Here is a 23,671-nt window from a genome sequence, read left to right on the forward strand (position 1 = left end):
TTTTAAAGATCAGCAGAATTTAAAATGAAGCGGAAGAACTCAGGATTTTGCATGGTACTGCAGATATGATTATATTTTCTTGGAAGGCTTTAGTCTCTTAAAACAGCTTTTAAACCTGTTTATGGTCAAATAGCATTTGATCAAATGATAGCTGAATAACAATTCCCTGTGAATAACACAATTTTAAAGTAAAGCCATTGCAATAATAGGCTCTCTTCAAACAAAAACGCTGTAATTTCATTTTAATGAAAAGAAATGCACTTGTAGGATTATCAATCCCTAACATGTTAGAAATGTTTTCCTAAAATAAAACTTATAATAAAAAAGTAATTTTTCCACAGGATCAGGTTTAGCCTTTATCTGTGGGGGTGGGGGGACTGAAGGTCAGAGAAGCAAAGCACTAGCTTCAGGCATTTGGTTTTCACAGGTCAGATCTACAACTCTCGTCTTTCGTGCATCGCTAAGACACAAATAAAAATGAAGCGCACAGATGTTTCATAGTGCGATTTCTTACAAGCAGTGTGGCTGAATACATACAGACTTTATTGTAATCAGATGGCCTTGTGCCGCAGCCCTGCTCTTGTGAGTTTGAGCTTCAGCAAAAAGTCATTCAGATGTCAGTCAGATGTTAGAAGCAGCATAAGTATTTACAGCACTGCTGCATTTTTAGGGTCTGAAGAAATTGTTCTCTCTCAAACTGTCACTTGGTGTTGAAACTGTATATATATTGTATATTGTATATATATATATTAATAAAGAATTTATAGTACACACCTTGTTTTTTCCCTGAAGCACTTCAGTCTTGACATTTATACTCTTGATCCAGTTGTGGGAATTATCTCCTTGGTCACCAGGCTGCACCAGGATTGGCTTCTTGTCAGAAGGGCAGCTGCAAAGAAAAGATTTTTTAAAACTATCCTGCAAAATTCAGCTGGATGGAGTGTTAAGCAGCAAATATCATCATATTGTAAACTAGATGCATAAAACATTTAAATGGTTCTTGTCTGAAACATGTGTTAATCATAATCAGCCATTGTTTTTCAATGCCAATAATTTATCTTAAGAACCCTTTTAGACATGTGCAGCTTTACATCTCCTAAAATATGCAAAATATGCAGTTTTCCAAGCATTTTTACTAAACAGCCAGACCACAATTGACGACAGCTGTTGTTTTTTAACATAAAGTGGACATTTAATTTTTTATCCTTGTGTTATTATGTACCTTTAAATCGATAACTGCCCTGCTTACTTCCTTCTGCAACTCTAGTGTCTGACATCAGCCGTTTTCACTTTGACCCAGTCCGCTGCATGTGTAGCATGAACATTGAAAATATTTCTTAGAATCATAGATGTTTGATGGGGGGACCTTGAATCTGATAGAGTCAAGAGTTTAAATTGCATCTAAAGGGTCTTTAGAATAATGTTTTAACAGCTGCATAAATGCCATATTGTTTAACTCTCAAGAGTTTAGAAGCTAAGCATGAAGTGGTGGGGAGTGGTAGGCTAGTGGTTTGAGAGCAGGGCGTTTGAATGCTGGACAGGCCTGCAAAACCACTGGTTTGAAATTTAGTGTACAATGTTTAGTCCCTGAGCAATGCTGGAGTGTTCCTGGGAGCTGCTCAGTGTGGCAGCCAACTGTTCCCTGAGACAAGATCATATTCAGAGGACAAATATTACTGCTGTGGGGCTGTAAGAGAATATTTCACAAAGCAAAGAGGAAGTTTTACATTTTTAAGTAACCTTTTCTGGAAGCAAGAAATGTATTGAACAGTTAAGTAAAAAAATATATATATATATTTCTTTAGAACAAAAAAGTATATTTACATATTAAATGCATGTGAAATTAAAATTTTCACATTTAGAAATAGAAATATCTTAACTCATTGAACATTTGGCAGTATCGGCCTTCCATACATGCTCTATTCGCTTGGCAGTGGCACTCCTATTCTAAACATCTCAACCTTAATACATATACAATACATGTCGTTATGCTCTTGATTATAACTTTATCTAGCAGAAGTTTTTAAAAAAAATTACTTGACAGAACTGCTGAGTTTTTTTGCGTCATTAGAACGCTTGCAAACTATGACCGTCTGCAAAGAGACTTTCTACAGGTGAGACTGATCCAAAGTTACGCTTTTCCTGCGTGCTCCTCAGGTGATAGCCAACGTACCAGCTCTATGTTAGAGCAATGGAGCCACTGGATGACCCAGGACGACAATGCTATTTGAGCCACCCACAGCCCTGAAAGCCCTTCACTGGCTGCGGTTGTGACAAATCAACCTGATGAGCTGGAAAAGGAGGAAACAGCAGCGACAGGAAGGGCTGTACGGCACCTCGCACAGGAATTCCTAACCCCCCCAAACACACACACACACTCTGGCCAGAGAAGATAAGGCTGATCTGAAGCACCTTGACGGTCAGCCAGGGACAGCTGATAACTCCTCAACCTGGTGATAAAGATATCCCCATGTTTGACTGCTTTTCCCCTCTAAACCCATCACTCTTAAAGATTAAGATGAGATATGAGCTTGAAGGGCCACATTTTATAATCACAGCGCCATGTTTCTGCGCAGGGTTATGGCTGTGTAAAACAAACACTTTTGCACAATTGGCCTCCCACCAGGCTACAGTTGTTGCTCAGTCTCATTAGCTGGTCACCACAGTGTGGCCACTGTTCCTGATGCCAGCCTCGATTATGCTTAGGCCTGAACGCAGACTTTGTTCCACCTCTGCTTTGGTTTAAAAAAAAAAAAAAAACACGGAGCTTACATTTTTCTTGGAGAAAATGTATAAAAAACAGTTGCGGAAAAACTTGCAGATTAAAACCATTCAGCGTGAAACACAATTTAGTCTCCTTCTTTCCACTTTGTTGTTTTTGTCAGAGTAGTTCGAAGCTGATATGCCAGTTGTAATGGCCCATTGTTTTCTGATTGTAGCACTCAAAGGTCTGCTGATACCCCTGACGGGCCAAGACCCCAGTGAACGTCCTAATGTTTATTCTTTTAGAGGGTTCATTTTCAGGCCGGCATTTATTCGCTGAGTCACTCAGTGCTTTTCAGCTTTATAATAGCTCAGGGAATCTGAGATTTAATATATTTTCCCCATGGTTCTCAGTCAACCTACAAGGTTTACTGACCAGAAATAGGAGGGCAGCTCTTGAAGGCTTTACCTTTTTATTTATTTTTTATCTTTTGGTATACTAAATCATTTTGGTGATTTTTCCTTCCTACAATCAACCTTTGCTAATATCTGGTTTAGCCTGTATGGTAGTAAATTTGGTTAATTGAAGGTCCTAATAAGTTGAAATTGACATTAAAGCTTAATTTAAAGGTAAAATCACAGTAAGACATATCAGGCTGGAACAACTGGCCTAAAATATACAAGATACATGCTTTTTAGAACTTAGGGCCGGATCTATCAAAGGTTTGCGTGTATAAAAACGTGAGCTATTTCACTGCGAACGCTAAAAAATGTACAAACTGATCTATCAACAGCGTGCTAAAAGGATTTGGTCTTTAAAACGTGCTAAATAGCGCCTCTTATCCATTTAGTACTTTTTCTGCAATGAATATGCAATATGGGGCGTTTACACGCAAAAGTGCGTCTTGTGGGAGGAGAACATGTAAATATATTAATTTAGCACTCGCAAAGTGATTTATCAAACCTGAAAGCAATTTTGCTAACGGTATCTGACTCTATATTTAACATGTTTCAAAAGAAGGTGCAAATGGTCTGTATGCGTAATTGCGCACACATGGCAGCGGTTATTGTCGCAAGAAGGAGACATCGAAATGAAGCAAGGAGACGCAGAGAACGCATTTTTCCACTCCGTGTGAATATTTTTGGAATGAACGAGGAAACGATCATCAAAACATATCGTTTATCCAGCATTGCCATTTTGGAGCTGTTGGGGGAACTCCGAATGGATTTGGAGCCAGCCACAAGGAGGACCCACGCAATACCAGATATCACAAAACTACTTGCAACATTGCACTTTTTTTGCATCTGGGATCTCCCAATCTTGTTTTTCAGAAGTGCTGTCCGACGTTCTAAATGCCATGTCGCCCTGACGCCCTACCGGAGAACCCCGACCTCTTCGCCTGTGAAGCAACATGCCAATGCTGCAGGGATGCGTACGCGCAGTAATCTCATCCATAGTCCCATTGTGAGCCATTTGGTATGTGCATTTTTCTACAGGCCAATACAAAACACCAGTTTTTTTTACTGCAGTGAAGTAGAAATTCAGCCACATACCACCTTAGGGAATAAAGGTTGCCAAAGTTTATATATATATATACATATATATATATATATATATATATATATATATATATATATGTATATATATATATATTTTTTTTTTTTTTTGGAGGGGGTGGGGGTGTCACTGTAAGATTAAAATTTCTTAATGCACTAGTTTGCACAAACTACTTTACCGCAAACCCCAAAACGCGCAAAACCATCATTTAAATAGGGCGTCTCCAACAGTTTTGCACCTGCCACCAGTTACGCAATCACTATTGTTAAATCACCCGCAAACAATGGTTCAGCCCCTCGCGCAAAATTCCAGTTTGCGAGCGCAAATTACTGCACACAAAATTGGATCTTGATAAATCCGGCTCTTAGTCTCCAGGTACACAGTATTTTTTATTGTTAAAACACTTTACAGTACAGTATTTTAGTGTTTATCTTTTAACTCTTCACCATTATGTTATTCTTATACATTTTTCTAAGATCCATATTTGTTTGACCAGTTTTCTTTTTGCTGCTTTATACACCAGAGTTTCCCCATTGTGGGACAATAAAGGGATTTTCTATTCTATATACGCTGCACTTACATGTAAATACACAAGTTTGAATGTTTAAAACCTGAACTTTAAACTTCCAGCAGGCATATTTTTCTTCATTTCTAAGACCAAAGCTACCAAAACGTGAATGAGGTCAAGTTCAGATATTTGGAGAACATAGCAGAGACTGTGACTCACTCTTCAAGTGTCAGGTTAGTGTGACACGGCTGCCACAGCCAGGTGATGCCAGGTAGGGGTTGTCCAAAGGCGGTGCAGGTCAGCTGATGCTGCTTGCCAGATATGTAGGGCTGCAGGTCCTGGCTGGAGAGCTCCGCCTCAGAAATAGTTGGCTTAACTGGCAAGAAAGAAGAGAGAAACAGGTTGGATTGACTGTTATGTCTGTTGTGGTATTCCATAATGTCTTTTTAATGAAAGGAGACAGTTATGATGGATAGCTGTGGAAAAAGCATCATTGACTCCAATTGTCCTTCAGACACTTTGTTGAAGAAGAATGGCAGGATGGTCGGCGATCCAGGGGGCTGGAGGTCAAAGAGCGACCCTTTTGTGCCCCTCTCTCCGGTCATTAATTCAACCGTGTAATGAACAACAGACCAAGACACTGGTGCCAACTCAGGAGGTCATCCAGATCACTCACCACTTCCCAACAAGGTTGCTAGGAAAACTGTGAAAAATCCCACATCCAACTGCCAACCGTCTTCTGACAGAGCTGGCTCAAAACTTCCAAAACAAATGCTTCTCTAATTTGTGCCAGAAATATTTGTTTACTTTTGTTTATTTCTGTCTGAGTGCTTCATTTTGTATTTCTAATAATGAAATGTTGCATAGAGCCTAACAGTCAAGGGTCATAAATAAAGTTTAGACATTCCAGAAGAGCTCAGATTTTTTTTCTGGGCACACTAACGGCATTTCTCTGAAAACTTTAAACGATTCAACGCAAAAGGTTAAGACCCATTGCCCCCCACCTCCCACCCCATAGCAAGCTATACCTCTCTGTTCTGTATAAAAAGCAGACTGCTTATAAAACGCTTAAAATATTTACAGTCTCAAGTGTTAACGGCCATCAGCATCGCTCATAAAGCCATCATACCTTGTGCATGTTCTGCACAAGTTCTGCACTTATTGCATGGGAAAATGTTGTTTACATGAGCAACACTAAATACACACATGTGAGAGTGCAAAATAAATGCAAGGAACAAGTGAAGGCTCTAGAGCGGCTGGAGTCTTTTAAGCACAATAGAACTCTGGCCATTTACACGCCGCTCCAAGCCCCTTCAAAAGAGCCTCAATAATCAACAACAGCTGCCCTCGCTACGTCAATCCAGATCTGGAAACAACAAACCCTCAAATTCCTCTCATACTAGAGCTGCTACCTGCCGTCCAGAGGACTGAGCTCAGAGAAGCAGCAGCTGAGGCAGTCGGCCTAAGAGCCCATTACCTCAGTGTGCAGCAGCACAGTGCAGTGGGGACCAGGTGCTCAAAGAATAGAAGTAACCTCAATTGTCCAACAATGGGTAAATTCAGGTGTAGCTGTAGCAATGTTAAAAGGAAATTAAAGCATGCAGATATAGAAAAGGGTAAAAAAAGATTCCAAAATATATTAGAAGTAGCATACTTAATTGTAAAGCTTTGTTAGGGGAACAGACTATTTACATAAAGAAAACAAGCACTGATTTAAACACTTAAAAGGGTTATAAAAAGTCTACCAGTGGCTGTGAGGAACGACATATATTAATGTTCCTGTTTGCATTTAAAGTCAGCAGACTTTTACTTAAGGAGCTCTCCAGCTCTGCAACAGATTCATTAAGTGGGGGGAGACAATGTCCAAAACCAATGTTATTTATATGTTTTTGTTTTTTTTAAAATGAGGACCTACCTTCTACAATCAGTGTGTAGCTCAGATTCCTGTACATGTTCTTCAGTCGGTTACCCAGTAATAGGGTGTAAATTCCTGAGTGCCTGTGCCTCAGATCAAGGATGGACAAGCTATAGTTTGACATCTTGTAGCATGTAGAGTTTTTCAAAATGCGGACGTCATCTTTATACCTGAAATTTGGAGGAACAAAAATGTTGCTCGTGATCATACAATGTTTACATAATGATCTGATGAACACATTTGGCACACACTTTTAACGGGTTAATATGGGTTAATACATTCAGAGTTTTACGGGTTGAAACATTTATTAAACATTAAATTACTCGCCAGATTTAAACCTGCACTGGTTTAATGTGGAATACAAGGAATGCAAAAAAAAAAAAAAAACATTTTTGAACATTTTTAAACATCTAGGTACTTTTTGGCTAAAACAGACTTTAGGTTTAATCTAAATATTAGAAATGCAGCACAAACTGATTATAGTCTGAGTCTTACATCCTTTCTCTATTACCTATTTTTTTTTTTTTTTTTTTTTTTTTTTTATGGTGCTGTGAAAACATGATGTGAATATATATATATATATATATTTTTTTTTTTTTTATTTATTTTTTTTTTATTATTTTTTTTAAGTGGGGCTAATCTTGTTTACAAAAGGGAAAAATCATGATGATAGAAAAATAAGAAACACTAGATAAAAAAATAAAAAATAAATAATGTGTCATTATGTCTTTCATGCCTTTTATAAATCTTCAATCTATGTAAAAAAAAAATTGCAGAAAGTTAGGGAGCCCCAACAAACATTCTAAATTAGAAAATATATTATCTAGTAATCTACAGCAAAACAACTGACAGTTAAATTGACAATAGTTGCAATTAGTAGTCAGTTATCATGATGATCAAATACATGAGGTATTCATACCCAAATGGTTTGTACACTTAATAAGTTACATATTTACATATTCAGTAGGATCTTATGTGTTAGGCTGACACAAATTGTTAAAAATAAAATTTAAAAAAATAAATAATAAACAAAGGTCTTGAAATGTGACATGTTAATGCTAGGCAAACACACTTCTTGCTATTATTATATCTAGAGACTTTTGGAGTATCATTCACATTGCTTTGCATTACTTTCTCTGAAGTTTTTGTCTATTCTGCTTTACAAAGTCAGCTCAAGCTCAGTTTGGATTGGTTATAATAGTCATGAAGCAGTTGAAAGATGAGCTTCTGCAGTAGTTTGACATCTTTTTTTGCCTCAAATAGGTTTTCTGGATCCCCCTGTCCTTAGCTGCATCCATCCAGAAGTGCTTAACTCAGTCTGTTACTTCAAGCTCTAGCCTACCATTCAATCAAGTCTGTTGGAGGCAACGCGTTGACTTTGGGCTCCAGCACAATCTTCTTTGTACCTTCCGCGACAATCACTAAGCCTCTGTGGTTCTGCTTATGAGTCAAGTTGATAAAGGGATGCTCTGCAACAGAAGACAAATTATGAAAAAAAAAACAGAAGTCCACTCTAAAATATGAAATTCAAATTATGCTCATATAATCATAGGAGACCCTTCGTGATGTTATGCTCACCATAGACTGTCACCCTTGCTGAAGCATTCACGTGCTCTAAGCCTTCAAGACTAGTTTTGCAGAGATACTCCCCACTATCTTTCATGGTTATGTTTTTTAACACCAAAGTCTGGCTCATTGTCACAACATCAGTAAGTGTCCGTGTGGGTGTGGTTGTTTGGTTCTGTCGATTTTCCTGGGAAAGAAAAAAATGTACAAAAGCAAATCAGCATAAACACCATTATTGTGTAACTGTCCCTTTAAAAGAACCTAGTCCCTCTTACTTTATGATTAGGAAAATCCCAGGAGAATTGTATTTTTCCATTAAGGCTTGCCTGCCCCCTACAATTCAGGATGAGTGTATCGCCAACCAACACTTTGACACGCTTAGGTGTGATTTTCACATTTTTTAGACCCGTACCTAGAGAGTAGCGGCACATCTGCTTGTAAGTATTAAAAAAATATTGCGTTTGTCGAAAACTTTTGCATTAAGATTTGAACTCACCTGGTCTCCGAGGAACATAGTAGGAAATATACTGTTGACCATTGACCTGGGTTTTACATATGAGATATGTGTGTATGGTATAGGGACCATAGGGAATCCTAAACCCCACTTTGGGATCCCACTCCTTCTTTTCTTCGATGTCACCCGAGAGTTTTGGGCTCTGCAGTGATAAAGCCAACAAAATTAATTTTAAATAACCTATGCAATGTTTATTAAGCATCACTGGCTAAAGCTTTCAACTTAATTTAGGATGTAACTCATGCTTTAGTGGGTTCACCTGAGGACTAACATCTGCTAGAGTGAGCGCCTAATTAAGTATTACTGTCTATGCTGAGCATGACCTGTGCAATTATTCATGCAAACGGAGCACATAATAACACTACACGGTCTAGAAAGAATGTACGTGCCTGCTCCTGTTTACTCCCAAGACAGAAGACGAGAGGTTGGGACGATAGGTAAGGGATGAGAAGGAAGTGAGAAGGGCAGGAAGGAAGGAAAAGTGATATATTAAAAACAGGAAGTTTGTACAATCTGTGCCATTTGATTCCTATGTGATAAACAGAAATAATGAATATCTTTAGGTGTGTCTCTATGGTTATACAAGATGTGTGGCTAAATTTAGTCCAAGGGTCTATTCCTGTGAAGAGAGCTCCTGGAGCACCTTCCTGCGTACACAGGAAGCAGACAACATGGCTCTGTTTACCGTAGCGGAGCTTCCTTTATACAACTCACTGTCCTCCACTCCATGTCTGAGCGTCTAACCATGCAAAGGGTGTGGGAACCAGTAAGACAATCTTTGCCCCAGGATGTATAATTTTCCTTTACAGGTGATGAATAAGGATTGAAATTGCTGAATTAATTGTTTCTATAATTGCTGCTTGTTTCTAATGTTCTGTTCACAAATGTTATATGACTGCTTATGGAGAAATTAATCTATTATTATATAGGGCTGAAAAAACTCAGCAGATTAAGCGTGATTAATTAATTATTGAAATAATCGTCTGCTAATTTAGTAATCAATTCATCATTAACTAGAGCATAGACTCTAAAACATGCCTTTAGCTGACACTGCAATCAAATTATAGCAGTAATTATACCAAAATTGTAAAAAATAAAGAAATATTTAGCATTTGAGATAAAAAAAAAAAGGTTTCGTCCATCAATATGCTCTATCCAGAACTCCTCAAGTGCAAACGTTTTTGAGTTTCACCAGGATTAATTTTTGTAAAACATCTTCTTTAAGGAGCCATTTGCTATCGGAATATTAATTGATTAATGTAAAACATAATCAACAGATCAATCTGCTTCATTCTATCTCTATTCTCCCACTCTGCAGAATCTGTTAGTTCAATATCTAACGTTATGCTCTCTCTGCTTTTTCTCATAGTAGCTTTGCCTCGTCTGTTCCTGTTTGGCTGTGACATCATCCTGGAGAGAAATATCAGCTGTGCTGCTGCCATCAACACCCTTGTTTATAGATGCTGGAGATCGGCCTGTTTTTCCCGTGCAGTCCTGTTTCTCTGACTGTGACTGGCTGGATGTGCTCTCTTCATCCTCTGACATGGGAGCTGGACCTGAGCTCATCTGCCTGGCTGTGTGTTTCCTGGATGGGGCCGCCTTTTACAGTTGGCCGCTCAAACTGAGCCTGGTTCTGCTGTAGGTTTCTTCCTGTTAAAAGGGAATTTTTCCACTCCACTGTCGCTACAAGCATGCTGAGGAATTGCATTCGAGTCAATGAGTCGATGCAATCAACTGGTTTTCCTTAGATAGAAAACTTTGAATCAGTTTGACTGTATGATCTGGTGAACTGTAAAGTGCCGTGGGATGATATGTGTTGTGAACTGGCGCTATATAAATAAACTCCATTGAATTTAATCGATTAGCAAGATAAGCACGAGTTGCAGCCCTCATTTATTTCGTTCATGTAAGTGGACTTACATGTCAAACTTACCGCTGTCAATTGTACATTAAGATCTGGTGAGGTAGTCCTGCATGGTACCACAAGGTGGGTCTCATATCGGTAAATATCCAGGACCATAAAATTCTTCTGGGGTTCAACAAACGGCTGATCTGGGTCTAATTGGGTAAAAAAATACACTAAATGTCAATACAGCACAAATCCTCAAGATGTTTGTATTCCAAATTCCAAAAGCAGTTAAAATCTTTCAAAAAAACTAGGAAACATGTCAGATAGCGTCCCTAAAAAGAATAGAGAAGTCATAAAACACAATGACAACAAACCATTACTACACAGAACAATTAATTAAAATGCAAAATGGATATAAGGATCCCATAATTAGAGTTATGATTTAAATTGTGTGAGAACAACAGCAACAACATGTTTTTAATATTTCTGGTATTTTGTTATAGCCACAAGAGTTTTGAAAAAGTACTCTATTCAAAAGGTACACAAGGCCGTCTGTTCAAGTAGAGCTATTTGAAGTACCTGTCATTAACCTGAAGGCTAGAGATGCAAGATAATGCTAGATTGATGATCATATTCTATCAACTCAACATTGTTTTATTAAAATATTAAAGTGTTTATACCTTATGAGCTTTTCTATCTATTATCTTTATGTCTGTTTGTACAGCCTCTCTACAGACTTCAAGGTCGATGAGTTTGCCTGAACCCAGGTTGTTAAATAGTAAGTTATGTGAGGAAAAAAATCACAGCATTCTTAAATATTTGTGCAGTTACACATACTGTGTCTTGCATGCATCAAATATAAAAGGTTCAATGTACCGTAAGTGTTTCTGTTATCGTCATAACATGAGGTTTAAATGACAAATTTGTATTAAACACAAAATGCTCAAATATCTAAACAACACATATGTAATTATACTTATAAAGTAATATCTTTACTTTAGATTGAACCTTCCAAGGTTGCCATTCCTTCATGTTCAATGTAACTAATACAAGCAAAATACAATCTGAATTGGTATTAAAAATTTTCTTAAAGTGAGGTGGATTTACATATGGGAAATGAAAAATGTAGAGCCATGAAAGTCAAAAGGAAATAACAGAGTGGAGAGAAGAGAAGGGAAAGGTAGGGAGGGAAAAAATGAGGGAAGGTGGAGGAAGAAGGATGGACAAAGGAAAAGAGAAGAATTAAGGACACAACTAGGAAAAAAAACAACAGAAAAGAGGAGAAGAAGAAAAAAGGACCGCGATAAAGAGTAACGCGAAAAAGGAATTTTTAATATGGCGGAAAGTGTTTCAGAGTAAGATTACAGCTTTCCTAAGACACATATCTTTTAAGCAGAGCAGATGGTTACTTGCAGTCCGTTTTAAAATGTGGCTGAAAGTTATCTATCACAATAAAAATAATACATATATTGTAGCATCAAAATATCCATCATAATCAATAGTTTGGTGTTTTTATTCCTCACTATTTGAAACAACTAAGGCCTTTCTGTTTTGATTACAGAGAACTAACTATGCAATTTTAATTTTAATTTTTTTGCATCAGCCCATGCTGATTTAGAAAATGTTATCCAGCCATAAATTACGCAGTGTCAGTTGGGATTGTCTGCAACTTCCCATGACGCTTCAAGGACCGGCAAGCTGGACGGCCGAAACTAAATAAAGACAAAGTCAAGGCAAGACTAAGATAAGGCCGCAAAGCCCAAGAGGACTTTTCAGCTTAGCGCCTACTGACCAGCCAGGCATCAAACTACAACTGTGGGAACTTAAACACTGGTGTGAGGTCAAGCATTATTGGTGTAATAAGGTAACTTTTATCAGAGAAGTAAGTGTGGATCATAATCTAATAAATAACCGAGGGCCTTTGAAAACAGGTCGCCAGACTAAACACAGGACTGGCAGGCAAGGCAGACTGGAAACCACATTCCCAGAGCAACATGAAAGGAAATTAAGCTTGTTTCTAAAGCTAACCATTTCTTGGACCAAATTCTGAGAACTTTGTATTTACATGAACTTCTTCAGAGTTTCAGTTGGGTCCCTGCTTGAAGAGAACAGGAGCTATGACCGGTGTAATGCAATGCTTCAGGGAAGACTTGGGAAAACAGTAGCTAGAGCAGGAAATCAGTCAATGGCCAGAGTTTCCTGTGCAATCAGGCTCACCCTTTAACCTCCAAGTGTAACCACAGCAGAAACTACTCCCTGTCTCTCTGTTTCTTTAAGGAACCCAGAGGAATAACCTATGCAGGATCCTGCAGATTACCAAGTGCTGAGTGAAAAGAAATATAGAATAACAACTATGTACAGCATTTTTTTTTTTTTTTGCTAGAACTGCAGCAGATCCTTTAAACATGTAAGATGTTTTTGCTCCTAGTGTAAAATAATACTTTAACTACACTGTGCTAAAGATTGCAAGTAAAGCTAAAGTCTGGGATCTGAAAAGGCGATTTTTTTTATCGTTATTTAAATATCAAAATGATCTTAGTGTGTTCAGCATCACTGTAATTATTTAAGGCAAATCTGTGGTATTGTATGGAAAAAGAACATTTTTGCTTTTACTCATACCTCTTATAATAAAAATCTAAAAGTTGTTGACCTAGCATGATGCTGCCATTACTTTACCTCTAATTTGCTTTCTTTAGACCATTAATCATGAGCTGTTTGCGACTTTGACTAAACCTCTAGTGTCTAATCTTTGTAGCTCATTTAGTTTAACCTTTGACCTCATGGTTGGCTTTCAGACTGGTGCTTCTCTATGGCTTGTCTGAGTTTTTTGTTAGTCTGATCCTGTCACATAAAAAAAAAGATGGATATTCTAGTGTTTTATGATGGTCTTAGTTAATGAAATTCATGATATATATTTGCCCACATTGTTCCCCTTTCTAACCTGCTCAAATAGCTCATTGGTTTCTGTTGATAGTTTCAGTTCTCTTCTAACTTTCCTGCTTCCAAATCTACATTTTGTTCACTTTTAAACAACCTCGAGCAAAAACAGTACCCAGTCAAAATATTTTGTACTGTTCATTTTTAAAACTGTGTAAAAGGTAGAGTAAGTAGTAGGTAGGAACAAAATTACTTTTATTTTGTGAGGAAAATTCCCTCTGCCTCACCTTTTACATAGACATAGACTGAAGAGCTGCTTGAGTCTGCCTTGGAGTATTTGCAGGAGTACGTCCCTGTGTCGCTGGCCCTTAAGTGTGTGACTATGAGATTGCTGCAGTAGGAATGTTGTCTGTGGTCACAATTCTTCACCTTAACCCCCTCTGATGGGATTAATCGATTTGCAAGTGTCCATTGTAATTTTCCTTGACCTCTAAATGAAGAGAAAAAGAGAGAGATGAGTGTTAGACAAGATATAAATTGTTTATTGACTCTGTACAAAAAACACTGCATATTTCAGAACTATTTTTAGCTGAAGTGTCACAGCTGGCAAACCGCCATTGCAATCTTGCAACCTCTCCTTGGAGATTTCTTCCCTGATGTTCATCCAGAGTTTATTTGGAGTTAATCTTGAGTCACCAGATACCTTGAACTTTCACATGGGAACTTGATTCTCCTGAAAGATGTGCTCAACTAACACATTCTTTCCATGCAGAACTCATTTTAAAACTCTCATTAAAGTTTCCCAGAGGAACATCAAACATGTCTAGCATACCACTGCCTTCGCCTGCAGAAACTTTTGGGTCAAACAACCTCTAGTTCTCAGCCAGTGACAGAATATGACGCAGCCCTATATACCCCCTGAGCATCTTGTCATATCGCCTTGTAGGGAAACGTTACATTCAATAGGCCCTAGTTTGTGAGCATTCTCTGCAAGCTTGAGAAATTATGCAATCCCCTGAATACTTCATAAATGTGAATGCAGCACACTTGAGTCCCACCAGCTCTAAAGGAAATAGCAAGGGACTGATAAATTCAGACCTCCATCCCTGGTTCCTGTCAAACACTGTCCCTGCTTCATTGTGGTTGTTTATTTTTCCTCTGGTATGAAGGCTATGCACTAAATAGAAGTAATAAAATAACATATTAAACTGTAAACTCTATGATGGTAACAAAAGATTAAACACCTCCCCGATTTCTCATTTTTTTGAATGAATATTGCATGCATAAATAGCTAATTTATATATAAAAAAAAAAATATACAAAAACAATGCAGTTCCAATACTTTTTACTTTATATAAACTGATCAGGAAGGCCAGCTCTGTGATTGGATGCCCTCTGGAATCAGTGCAGGAGGTGGGAAAAAAAAGTATCCTAAGGAAATGAACATCTCTGTTGGATAATGTCTACCACCCCATGCATGAAGCTGTTGCTGAACTGGAGCATTCCTTCACTGACAGACTGCTGCACCCTAAATGAACCAGGGAGCATCATCACAGATCCTTCCTCCCAGCAGCTGTAACACTTTATAACCATCACTGTTTCCAATTCCAATTGATTATTTATTCTTTCCAGATGCACAGTATTTATATTGTAAAAACACTGTGCAGCACCGTATTTTATTTGGTTGTTTTTCAACCTTCTCATTCTGTTATTTTTGTCCACTTTTTTAAGGTCCATGTTTGTGTGTTTTCTGTAATCTTTTGCTGCTGTAAACACCACAATTTCCCCATTGTGGGACAATAAAGGGATTTTCTATTCTATTCTATTTATTCTAAAAATGCATAAATCCAATATTAATATTTTCATAGGCCCTGATATTGAATCTAGGTCGGGTATCAGTGAAAATGGGCCCAATCCATAGGGACGAATGAGTTAACTCTATTTCTAAGCTATGCCAAAAACAGCAGGAAGATTTATCCATTTATGGGTATCTGTCTTTAATTTAATAAATACAGCCAATTTCAACTGTTACAGTCAAATAGCTGTTTTAAGGATAGAATTTGTTCTGTTAACACGGCTCACTGTTTATATGCCTTCTTTCTGAGCTTATGCTAATCTCAAGTTGCCTTTTAGAATATACATGTGCACATTCATACATATCATACATAAAAAGGAGTGTGTAACAATCTCTTAAAATAGTAATGATGATAACAATAAAGCAGAAAGAAAAGCATCAGACTGCAGAATTCCAAATTCAAGTATCAATCTGATTAGAAGTAAAAAAAATATATCTAAAAAAAAGTCACATTCACAAGACCAAATATACTGTTAGAATTCTGCTTGTGGTGTTCAGCTGATCTTTTAACACTGTAATAGGTATTGCACAAGCTGATACTTGAACCCGGGACTGTCGCCTACATGTGTTCCTCAGTCAGAGACTTTTCAGGCAAAAGGGCCAAAGTGGTAAGAATAGGGAAGTGGCCCTTGCCTCTCTAGTCCTTTGCATTGGGGTGTGCTGTGTCCTCAGTCCACTAGGGTGGACGAAGGAGATCCGGCACTGACCCAGGGATGTTTGCACAATAACCTGGTAAGAACAGCTCAATAGAGGTCTGGTCTTCTTCAAAAGGTGAAAAGGATCTGTACCCCAGAGTGCTTGTGAACTTTTTAAAAAGCTTAATAGAGAACATCCAGTGTCTAAATGCAACTGTGTGGTACAAGAGCAGCGTGACACAGGAAAAAAAGCACTTTGCCTGGGTGGTCAAAACAGCACGGTGATTGTAGGATGTCCCCTCCCTGACTAGGACTCCATGCAGACCATGTCACTTCAAAATAGGGCTAGGATACATTGCTACTGACCCCCTTCCACCAAGTACAGGGCTGAAGAACTATAAGAACAAGGACTAACAGGATTAAAGACAAAGGCCTTCTAAAGTAATCTTCCCTTTAGACTGACTTGAACTATTTATTGCATTTCATTCCTCTAATTATGATCCATACATTTTTTTTATTGTTTTACTTTAAAAGCTGAATTTCTGATTTTTCAATGTTTAGTTTGTTTATCGCACCAATTCACAAGATGTTGTCAGCTGAGTGCAACTCATTATTGACTTTATAGGATTAACTCCTCCTAGATGAGCATATAGCGACCTACAGTAGACATTTGCTAGCATGGTGTTGTAGGATCTTCAGCAATCCCTCTTATTTAGAAGGCATGCAGCGACAGTGGAGAGAAAAACACTTTCCTTTTAACAGGAAGCAACCTTCAGCAGAACCCAGCTATGTATGCGCGGCCTTCTGCTGAGGCCGACTGGGGGTTCAGGTATTTGCTGTGTATGCGTAATTACAGTAAAGACAGTTCTGGGTCTGATGTTAGGGCACAAAAATGCATTAAGTGTAACAACACTTATTTTATATTCAAAGCTTTATTTACACTTAGATTGCTTTACTCTTCATTTTTAAATCATTTTATAAGTTCAACTTCATATTACTTGAAAATATGCCACCTTTTAGAAAAACAATTAGGAAAAGAACAGGCAACAAATCAAGCACATGTACCATGATGAAAAAAGCCAGCAACTCCTTAGAAAAACTATTTTGAAGCCAGGTTAAACAAATGCTTAGCAGAGATCTTAGTAGTAATTTGAAGAGGATGATTTAGAACCACCATTTAGAACACACTTTGTTCACAGAGAGGAAAACAATAAGGTCCTTGGCTAAGTGTAAGGTTCCTTTGTTGAATTCTTCAATTGTTTCAAAGGTACAAAAGATATTTAGAAAATAGGAAACCAATGCAGTCTTAAGTTTCACCCTCAGTCCTTTCGGTGTTCTGTTAAGTTTTTAGAGTCTGTTTTTAAAGTATTGTTAATAGAATATTTGTCATTCTTATAAGTCAATGTAATATAATATAATTCAATTATTCTATTAATGATTAGATAAATATAATCATACATTTGAAGTGTTTTGATTCTGACATTTATTTTTGATAATTATGATATATTCCACCAATACTTTTATAGGGAGGTGTACGTTTTAGGTTCCCTGAAAATAAAGCATCTTCCAGATGGATAACTTTTTTCTTATTTCACAACAATAAAATTCACATAACTGAATGAGAACTGTCTCATTCAGTTTAATTCAGAAATTAATAACAGTATAGTCCAACTTTCCATTCATTTTCTTATCACTCATTTAATCATTATTTTTCATATCTTATGTAAAATTACTTTATTCCTATTTATTCTGTTGGTTAAATATTTAATCGCATTATAAAATGCCTTTTTCTCATGCACATCACTTTGAATTGTCTTGCAACTAAAATTTGCTATATAAATTACTTTTCTTTACAATAAATTATCGAGTGTTTATGATGTTAATCTCTTTTCTTGAAGTCAGTGTATCGTGTGCAAACTTTACTGAGATAGTTTCCACACAGATTCACTATCTAATAACTGAACAAAAAAGCAAAAATGCTCATTCAGACACCCTTAACTCTGGTAAACTATTATTTATGTTAAAACTCAATACTAATGTAGCTTTTCTGACTTTGGAGCCAACACTGTGGAACTGTAAAACAGACAATTGTTGGCTTGTAGCTGTGCATACCTGCAGGTGAGGTTCAACGTGTTGTCCTTATGCAGGATCCATGGATTCTCAGATCGAAGAATTTTAGGATCCCTATCCAAATGTCCTGCACAGACAAATAAACAGAATACACAGCCAGGAGTCAGTGTAACAGTTTGGCATTGACAGTATCCATGTAATGGTGTGTGTTAATTATTTTCACTCAAGGAATGGGAAACACCAGTGGAAATTCCTATGAATCACCACATCACTATGCATGTGGCTTTCTGTCTTTTGTGTCGTTTTGACCCAGCTTCTACAAATGGTCGCCCACTGGGAGCACAGCGGGTGTGTTTCTGGCACAGGACAGGGCAGGTTGTTGAATAAGATGGAGTTCTGGGTTGTACAGCTGCTCGGACATAAGGAAATATAGCATTTGCACGATTTAGGTAGATTTTTTTCTTTCTTTTTTTATTTACTAGAGACCTTGCATTTTAAATGAGGCGCTGATGTTTGATTCCCTCTCTGGAGAATTTGTAGAGAGATCTTTCTAAGAGAGGAAGTGTTATGCAGTTCCCCCAGATGTTGTTTCCTTTGTCATAGTGAGATCCCTGACAGACTGACATTGTACCTCCCCACCTCCAAAATAAAAGAAAAATCATATCAAGTCTGTCCTTCAAATATGACCCTCTCTGGGGGAGGCTAAAACAATTGAGTTGCCTAACAGCATCTACCAAACACAAACCGCAGCTGATTGATATGAATGTACAAGCACCTGGAAACCCTGAAAAACACAAAACCATTTACAAATACACTCACGGAAACATGCTTGCCAAGTATTTTTATATTACTTGGAACAGCTGTTGAGCTAAGAATGAGCCAGCATTGACAGTGGTACTAAACATCCACTTCCTATCTAAATATGACAGCATCATTGTTTTATTGTCTAAGGCTAAGTAGAGGGAGAGAGCTTTTTTTCTCATATGCTGTCATGGTGTTTCAACACTCAGTCTTAACCATATTATAGATTTATTAGTCTCTTAATAAAGAATAACTACCGCTTGAGCTTTTTCCCATGTTATCTTGTTACTACTCCAAATTTCAGTGTATTTTATTTTATTTAACACAACTCAGAATTTGTGAGGTAGAAAAAATGACCTAGGTGAAACATTTTGCAACAGTATCTGAATCTCCCCATCAACTCTGACCAGCATCTTTTAGATCAGGGGTTCTCCCTCCTGGTCCATGGGCACCACTACCCTGTGTGTTGTAAGATGTTGGTGCAGCACACCTGATGCAAATGATTGTGTGACCTCCTCCTTAGCAGGCACCAAGTTTTCTTTTATTGATATAAGCCAGGTGTGTGGTATTAGAATAGTGTTTTAGAACCTAACGCTGCTTAAAACTTCAAATAAACTTTCTCTATCTGAAAAAGGGTTGTAGTGTATTTTATTTATGAGGATCAGACAGAGAATATATTAGGATTTACATAAAATTCTAATAAAATACATTGAAGTTGGATATATTAATACTTATCATAGGCAGCCTACCTCAGCACATTGACATGTATTTGATGTTAGAATACTTAAATAAATAAGATCTGGGAAACACTGAATAAAGTTTTTAAAATCCAACTTGCTCAGTTTTGTCTAACATGACAAAGTTGAAAAATGGGGAACATCTTAAAGACATAGACACCTCTTAAACTGAGGTAATTCCTTAGCCTGGGTGCCATTCCGAAACTTAGTCCCGCCCACAACGCTTGAGGTCAGGAAGTTCGGTCTGGCATTGCTCAATAGTAGCACGAGTATGCTCACACAATATCTGGCGGGCCAATCAAATTGTCAGGGTGGGCTTTATACAATGATGGACAGATGATCAACAGTAACGTAATCAACCACGTGACCAAAGCGCGCTTGGGTGACAACAACAATGGCTGCCGCTGGAGAGTTAAGGTGAGTAGATTCTGCTATTAGGTCTGTTCTAGAAGATATCGACAGCAAATTAATTTTAAAAGAGGAACCGAGAAACGCGATCAAGGCTCATCTTCTTATTCTAGGCGTGCAACTGCACGCTTTGATTTTTGTTGACAACAACTATGCGTCGCTTAACATATGTCACGCACTCCTTTGCTCTTATTGGTTGTAGGTCTATCCAATTGAGTGCAGAGGCATTTTTTTTCCTGGTTCGTTCGAAACATGCCCCATAATCACAGCTCTATGGAGCAGTATCAGACTCATATTCTGACTAGAATTGAGTAGGACTACGTCAGGCTAGTAATTCCTGCCTTCTACTTGGTAATGCAATACAGATGGATAAAGCAACAGGGGGTCAACATTACAAAAATAAGACCAGGGAGGGAAAAAAATCCCATCATCATCTATCCCTAGGTTCCCACCTGCAGCTATCCAGCTCTGACCTTACAAAGAACCCAACACTTCTAGCCCCTGTAACAGCTGTGTGATGCATTCCTCCAGGATGCTGCCTGAAAAATCCCAGAAATTGTGTTTATTTTGTTTGTTCAAAGGCCCCTGGAGATGGTTGCTATTAACAGCCATTAAAAAGAGAGGATAGGGTTGGCTCAAACAGAGTAAGGAGAGGGGTGGTGGGTATTTCCAGTTAACTCATCATGGGGTCTCTAGTAAGCAACAAAACATTATTAATCTATCCATTTTCCATCACACTTTTCCCAAGCGGGGTCACGAGGGGTGCTGGTGCCTATCTCCAGATGTCTATGGGTAAGAGGCGGGGTACAGCCTGGACAGGTAACCAGTCTATCGCAGGCAACAAAACATTAAAACCGAATAATATTAGAAGCTGAACTGGTACGCTGAGATGAAACAAATACCTAAACATACAGCATTAATAAGAAGAATTAACCTTTGTCTGATATTAAATCAGTCATTTGTTTTCTTTCCTAGATCAGGCAAGACTGCACAATATTGTTTACTTAATATCAGAATAACAAATCAGATTTTTATTTATTTTTTTAAATTCTAAAGTTTACACACTGTAAAATAACAATATTCTAACCCCTCATTGTTGCAAATACGCGACAAACCCTTCGTATTAGGTACACAGCAAAGATCGCATGAGCTTTCCCCTAGAACCAATTATTACACATTCAATGTGGATCTATTATAGGAACCTTAGGCAAGCTCTTGTTTCTGTTACAACTTGTCCCTCACAATGTATGTTATCATTGACTGATATAAATTTCTTAAATTTGTAATATCCCTACATTTGTATTAATTGTAAATAATAGAAAGTTTAGAAATTCCAATCCAATTTGCACCTAATTAAAGGCAACAAAATGTAGATCATAACCATGTAAAATGTCAATCATAACCATGGATGCATTTTAAGCCGGCAGCTCAAACACCACCTACTTGTGTAACATTGTACAAAAGTCAAAATGAAACATTTTTTTTGATTGCTTACGCTTCATCTGCTAAAATAATGATGCAAGTACAAATGGTACGTGAATGGCTAATCTAACATGCTGTATGTTGACTGTCTGGATTCTTTGGTTCATCCTTCCCATTGATTTTAAATGTACTAAACTGATTAGAGCAGTAGTCCAGTTTAACTTCTGGGGTCTATTTGTAAAGTCAAGGATTATCTGTCTAACGGTGTCCTGGAGATGGCTGTCCATGCTGCACTTCATAAATAAATTATGTTGATGATGATGATAAAAATTCAGATTAACCCAACAAAAACGTAAAGGACCTTGGAGACTGCATTGCTTAAAGAGGTTCACCCACAGCAAAACGGAGAGCAAAAAACTGTTATGCAAAAGCATCATAAATGCTTTAATCCAGTTTGAAAATGCCCTCAAGGACAAAGAACATAATCACTAGAGACTTAAACTGTGCCCTTGTCACAAAAAGATACTAACATTAAGTATGAAGCATGGAGGTGGCTGCATCATGTTGTTAGGGTGTTTGAATGCAGTGCAGAAAGTGACACATAAAACAACAAATATAATCAGATCAGAATGAAGAATATTCAAGCATCTCTAAGCATAAATCCAACAATAATGACTTCGATGCAATTTTGATGTACATAAAACACACAGACTTCTGTTGTAATGTCTAAAAGAAACCAAGACCTGGGAACTGACCCAGGTCATGTTAGCTACTAGTCAGCAAAGCTTTACTAAAACTTAGCCAAAGAGAAATAAAACATTCAAAAAAATTGTTGTATAGACATTAAAAAATGTCAGAAGCTGTTGGAAAAGACAGAAAATGAGGTAAGCTGTTTCACAATCAGAGTTCTCTGAGACAGGGAATATTTTTGGCACAAGTCGTCGATGTCTAAACATGCTGCAGCATTGCATAATAAAAACCACTCATTACTGTAGAGTGACTGAAGAGTCACTGAATGAAACAGGAAAGCCCAAAACACCACCCTTCAGATGCGGGAAACAATCTGCGGAGTTCCCTTTTCATTTGTAGAAAATACAGCCCATCTCCCTTGGCTTCCCGTCCTGTTACGAAAAATGATGACCAACTGTAGCCACAGTTTTTCATCAGACAACATGTTTACCTTGTTCAAACTCGCTTTATGATATTCTTCTGTACTTTTGCAAGAAATTAAAGACAAGTCTGAGAATGGGAGGCAGAGAGTGACAGAAACTCTAAGCAACCTGTTTGTGTATTATTAAGAAACTGGGGAATTGACCTTACACTGTCCCCACAAGGTAAAAAAATTGGCCACACACCCTTACAACTGCGAGGTTACAGCAAGCATCTTACAGCTGCAGGCATCTTTTTATTTGAAATATATTAGCCTTTGGAGATTTGGGGGCAAAATGCCTCCGACTCCTCCTAAAAAAGCAAAATAAATGAACATCTGGACATGATGGGTGGCCAATTTAGCTTATATGAAGCTGCGATAAGCTGAGAAACAGGAATAACCAGCATGGGAGTCCAGATAAGTAAACGGAGAGAGTTCCTGCTCCATAATGTGTGATTAGGGCAGGTAGTCAGACAGAAGCCCCATGAAATTAAAATTGCCTACTGGTCTTAGAGGAAATATTTTGCTTAAAGCATCTAGATGGACGTGCCTGGTTTGGACCAGATGTTCTAATAGTCAAATAAGAACAGAGACATGCCAAAGTAATTTGTAGAGCAGGACGTCCTGTGGTGGGGGAGTGATTTTTCCTCTTCAGAGGAAAGTCTAACAATCCATGTAGGTTTATTTTTTATTTTATTTTATTTTTTAGTGCAGACTGAGACATACCACCAGTGAGCAATGAGCCCCTCTGCACTTGGCTGACCTCCCGTCACTCCTATTTTACAGTCTGTCTCAAGTGTACAAGCCAGAAACAAGAGATGAGTCAGAAGAGATTTATACCAAACCTATAATGATTTCTTTTTTAATCTCATCGATCAAAAAACAGATTATTCTTCTTCACACAACAGCTCAGTTAAGTAGTGACTTTATAAACTCATACAAAGTCAGACTTACGGTACATGAACAGGAATTTATGTCAGGAATGTTTTACTTTTGCAATACAAAATCTAACCTTAAGAGCAAAAAGTCAGCGACTTACACACTATCTAAAGCAGCTGTGTTTATCAAGCACCAATATTAAACATGTCACTGGAATCAAGTAG

The 23,671-nt window shown here is 37.8% G+C and overlaps 1 protein-coding gene across 2 annotated transcripts in view; it reads right to left on the minus strand.

The window, feature by feature from the left end:
- The window catches only part of kdrl (kinase insert domain receptor like), a 62,758-nt gene that overhangs the window by 36,317 nt on the left and 2,770 nt on the right, over positions 1-23,671 (minus strand). For both annotated transcript variants that reach the window (XM_038303969.1, XM_038303970.1), the window contains exons 2-11: positions 18,093-18,177; positions 13,778-13,980; positions 10,698-10,822; positions 8,747-8,906; positions 8,526-8,662; positions 8,263-8,437; positions 8,027-8,153; positions 6,685-6,854; positions 4,989-5,145; positions 775-889 (exon numbers count right to left, since the gene is read on the minus strand). In XM_038303969.1, coding sequence (XP_038159897.1) covers positions 775-889; positions 4,989-5,145; positions 6,685-6,854; positions 8,027-8,153; positions 8,263-8,437; positions 8,526-8,662; positions 8,747-8,906; positions 10,698-10,822; positions 13,778-13,980; positions 18,093-18,177 — 1,454 coding nt within the window. The remainder of the gene's footprint in view (positions 1-774; positions 890-4,988; positions 5,146-6,684; positions 6,855-8,026; positions 8,154-8,262; positions 8,438-8,525; positions 8,663-8,746; positions 8,907-10,697; positions 10,823-13,777; positions 13,981-18,092; positions 18,178-23,671) is intronic.

Source organism: Cyprinodon tularosa, unplaced genomic scaffold, assembly GCF_016077235.1.
Source record: "Cyprinodon tularosa strain WSP-4 unplaced genomic scaffold, ASM1607723v1 ctg522, whole genome shotgun sequence".
Lineage (NCBI taxonomy): Eukaryota > Metazoa > Chordata > Actinopteri > Cyprinodontiformes > Cyprinodontidae > Cyprinodon > Cyprinodon tularosa.